Source organism: Sardina pilchardus, chromosome 24 (genome assembly GCF_963854185.1).
Source record: "Sardina pilchardus chromosome 24, fSarPil1.1, whole genome shotgun sequence".
NCBI lineage: Eukaryota > Metazoa > Chordata > Actinopteri > Clupeiformes > Clupeidae > Sardina > Sardina pilchardus.
Window position 1 is genome coordinate 21,009,852 of NC_085017.1, and position 3,837 is coordinate 21,013,688.

Consider the following 3,837-nt stretch of genomic DNA (forward strand, 5'->3'; position numbering starts at 1 on the left):
GCATAATTTAATATCTTCAAATGGCGTGAATGAAATCTGCAGCCTAGTTTGAAAAAACAATGTGATCAAGTCATGATGATTCAAATTCAGCTATATTCATCAATGGTTTTCCACTCCCAAAACAGTAGCTCTCCAAGTGGGCTAATTCTTTCTAAGGCTTATATTTTCGGATGATGCAGACATATCTGGTGTTTTTACGCAGACATATCTGGTGGTTTCACGCAGACATTAAAGTAATTCATCATTAATGGGCGTTTTTTTATTATTAAGCAGAATGAAGTTAGAAGTTATTTCAAATCTGTAATGTTTAGATTTACATACTGCGCATAGACATAGGCTACCAGTCGTAAGTCACTTACCCACAACCAAACTTTTACCTCCGAAAATAAACACTTAAATAGCCTATAATCACCTCTCACTCCTCCCTCCTTATCCTTTCCCAAACACACACACACACACACACACACACACACACACGAGAAAGAGAGAGAGAGACAGCCCCGACCAATGCACTAATCGTATGCTCCCGATAAAGGAGGGGCCTCGCGCTTAAGTAGCATGCCAATCAAACCGTCAACTTCAAATTGTGAGGAGTCCTAAGGGTGGTCACATCACTTGGCGCTCAACTGCCGCTTGGAGTGTATCCTTGGGACAACCGCGAACGGAGAAGTCTGCAGTGATTTTGACATCTTACTAATCTTACTGGAGTCTTTTTTTTCTTTCGAGTGGCTTGACTGAAATTGGACATGTCTTTTTCGCAGCTGGGTTACCCCCAGTTTTTGAGCGCCTCCCCAGAGGCTTACGGTGGAGAGAGGACCGGGGTTTTGTCCGCATCGACCCGAGAAGGGAGCTCTGAAAGCGGTGGGAATCCGTCTGCAGGAGCGCCGGCAGTCACATCGATGTTGGGCATGTATGCAAGCCCGTGGACTGCGCAAAACTATAGCGCTTTTCTCCCCTATAACAGCGCCGAACTGGCCCTTCTGTCCCAAATGGTAAGAAGATGATCATGACATTGCCATTGATTTACGCGTTGAATACTTGAAGTAGGCTAAAAGCGGTAAATCTGAAAAGAGCGAAAGTTATAATGCGCCCGAAATAAATCTTTAAGAATGTGTTAATTTCATTATTGATAGGCCTTTAATCAGAAGATTGTAGCCTATCTTGCACACATGTCGAAAACGTCGGATTCATTTAATATAATCCGGGAAAATAATTAATATTAGGCCTACTGGCTTGTACTTAGGAAATGTTATTTTTGAAACTTAAAAGATTAAGAGATCTGTTTCCCACCGCTACAGTATGTTGCCTGTGTCTGTAAGGCAAAATAACTAAATGGCATAATACAATTGTCCTTTTAATCAGCCACTTAAATTGTGTAGTCTTCTTAAATCTGACATATTTTATAGGAATTAATTATCAGTATTTACAGTCGTGATTTCAATCAGATAAATATAATTATTTTGCTTAATATGATACCACTGAAATATAGCCTTGTTCGACAATGTTCCTCACGAACTTAAATGCAGGCGAAGCATTCAGAATTGTTACAGTGCATAATATAATCCATAATGTTTAGTGTAGTGTAAACTATTGCACCTTGCCCTATTTATTTCCAACGTTGGCCTTTTAAGTTGTCCTGCCACTATTTACAGGCTAAAATAAATCATAAATAGTGTTTATTGGATGATTTGAGTTGAGGGCCTAAATTGTTATCAAGCACTAACTTTTTGTCTCTATGTTTTCAGGGTTCGCAATATGAGCTGAAGGATTCTCCTGGTGCCCATCCTTCAGGCTTCGTGCATCCGGCCCCCGGCTTCTACCCATACGGCCAGTACCAATACGGCGACCCGTCCCGAGCGAAGAGTGCCACACGGGAGACTACAAGCACTCTGAAAGCGTGGCTGCAGGAGCACAAGAAGAACCCTTATCCCACCAAGGGAGAGAAGATCATGCTGGCTATCATTACCAAGATGACCCTTACCCAAGTGTCCACCTGGTTCGCCAACGCGCGCAGGCGACTAAAAAAGGAGAACAAGGTGACGTGGGGACGCAGCGCAGAGGATCGTGACGGCAGGATATTTGACAGTGACAACGAGGATGATCATGACAAGAATGAGGATGACGAAGAAATTGATTTGGAAAGCATCGACGTCGTCAAAACAGACGAAAATACCGAGGAGCAAAGTAAGCTGGAACAAGTGTCCCTCGACAAGCAAAGTGCTGGTGAACGTGTTAATGTGGAAAATATTGAGCCAAAACGGACTTTACCTCTTCCCGAGCTCAAGGGTGTGAGTGATTCGCTTGCTATTAATAAAGAACCACAGGTTGTCAAAAATGTCCCTGCACTTTCCCCCGATGGACCGGGATGTCACAGGCCCTCAAACACTAAGCCAAAGATTTGGTCTTTGGCGGAGACGGCAACTAGTCCTGACAACTCCCAGAAAGTTGGTGCGCTCACGGCCCCTGTAGGCCTGCGAACCTCTCTGCCGTCTCACCACCCCGCGTTTCTCCCGACTCACGGAATATACACTTGCCAGATTGGAAAACTGCACAACTGGGCGGCAAGTGCCGCTTTTCTCAGCGCCAATTCCCTAATGAACGTCAGGTCACTTCTAGGTGTTAATCAAAACAGTCACAACTACAGCCACAGTCCCGCGGCGCACATCAAGAGGTCACCGTCACCGGCTGGTCATTCAGGACCAGAGGGAGACAGCGAAAATTCGTCGGACGGCTTCAGCCCTCAACGTCATGGTACATGTCACATAAACTTAATTTCTGATTTTTCTAAAGATGATATTGAATTACACTGTCACAGAGGAGTCTGTGAGAATTGTTTTGACCTCTTGATATTGGATGTTTTGACCTCTTGATATTGGATGATTTAAATGCCAATTAACATGTATTTTGTGTTTTCATGTGACTGTAGATCAGGAAAACGTGCAGAGGATCGAACCACGGACACCAGTGCTGAGATCGCCATTCCCACAAATGCATGACAGGTAATTTCGCCATGCAATCAAATTATTTTTGCAAGATTTTGCAACATAGTTTGATAGCCACTGCAAATGTATTTAAATGTATATTTAATTTGGACAACAATACGTCAGTTTCCCAAACTTTCCAGAAGTTAGACAACAATATTGTTTCAACCTGATATTTATTTTCTCCAAATTCTCCTTTACCAGGTCTCACCACGAAGCAACACATCGGGTTTTGAAGACCGTCTCCTGAGCAGCGAAAAGGGGAAAAAAATAAATTATTTAATGAGAAAATCAAGAACAAGTTAGCCTATATGTCATATAACAGTGTCCTAGAAAATATACTGATCCCATAACATATCACACCATGATATCATGTCATGTTTGCTTTCGCGTTTATCTTGTAGCCTATGTTGTTTTTCATTATTACTTTATGGAGAACTATTTGTAAAAACGGGAAATTTGTCCAAAGATTATATTTTGTGTAATAAAGAAAACGAGATACTGGGTCGTTACGCTGAAATTATTGTGATATTGTCTTTACTTCCTCATCTGTGAAAATACATCATAATGGTTAAGTAAAGTAGGCCTATACCGTAAACATGATATTGAGGAGAAAGTCGGAAACAGTCGTAAGTTATTATAAAGGAGATACAATCTGTTTTTAAGAAATGTTTATTTCTCATTGATGTCGCAAAATGCACGTTTTTAAAATAAATATTGCATTTACGGTTAATTTGCAGCGCCTTTAAGAAACGTATCTGATAAATGAGATTCCCAACACTTGGTGAGTTCCAGTAGGCCACCCTTTTGAGAGACAACAGCGACCTCTATCTGTTAAGAAATACCCTATTTCACT

General features: G+C 41.7%; 1 protein-coding gene across 1 annotated transcript; it reads left to right on the forward strand.

Moving 5' to 3' along the window:
* The first annotated feature begins 601 nt into the window (after positions 1–601).
* irx1b (iroquois homeobox 1b) lies at positions 602–3,465 on the forward strand. Its single transcript, XM_062529460.1, has 4 exons — positions 602–992; positions 1,746–2,751; positions 2,927–2,999; positions 3,186–3,465. The coding sequence occupies exons 1-4, from the start codon at positions 747–749 to the stop codon at positions 3,229–3,231; spliced, it is 1,371 nt and encodes a 456-aa protein (XP_062385444.1). The 5' UTR covers positions 602–746; the 3' UTR covers positions 3,232–3,465.
* Positions 3,466–3,837: the final 372 nt, after the last annotated feature.

Bases quoted from the DNA above. Each gene is read 5' to 3' on its own strand.
- irx1b (XM_062529460.1), top strand. From the start codon at position 747: ATGTCTTTTTCGCAGCTGGGTTACCCCCAGTTTTTGAGCGCCTCCCCA. The intron at 993-1,745 runs GTAAGAAGATGA...CTATGTTTTCAG, and splicing joins TGGCCCTTCTGTCCCAAATG to GGTTCGCAATATGAGCTGAA. The intron at 2,752-2,926 runs GTACATGTCACA...ATGTGACTGTAG, and splicing joins CTTCAGCCCTCAACGTCATG to ATCAGGAAAACGTGCAGAGG.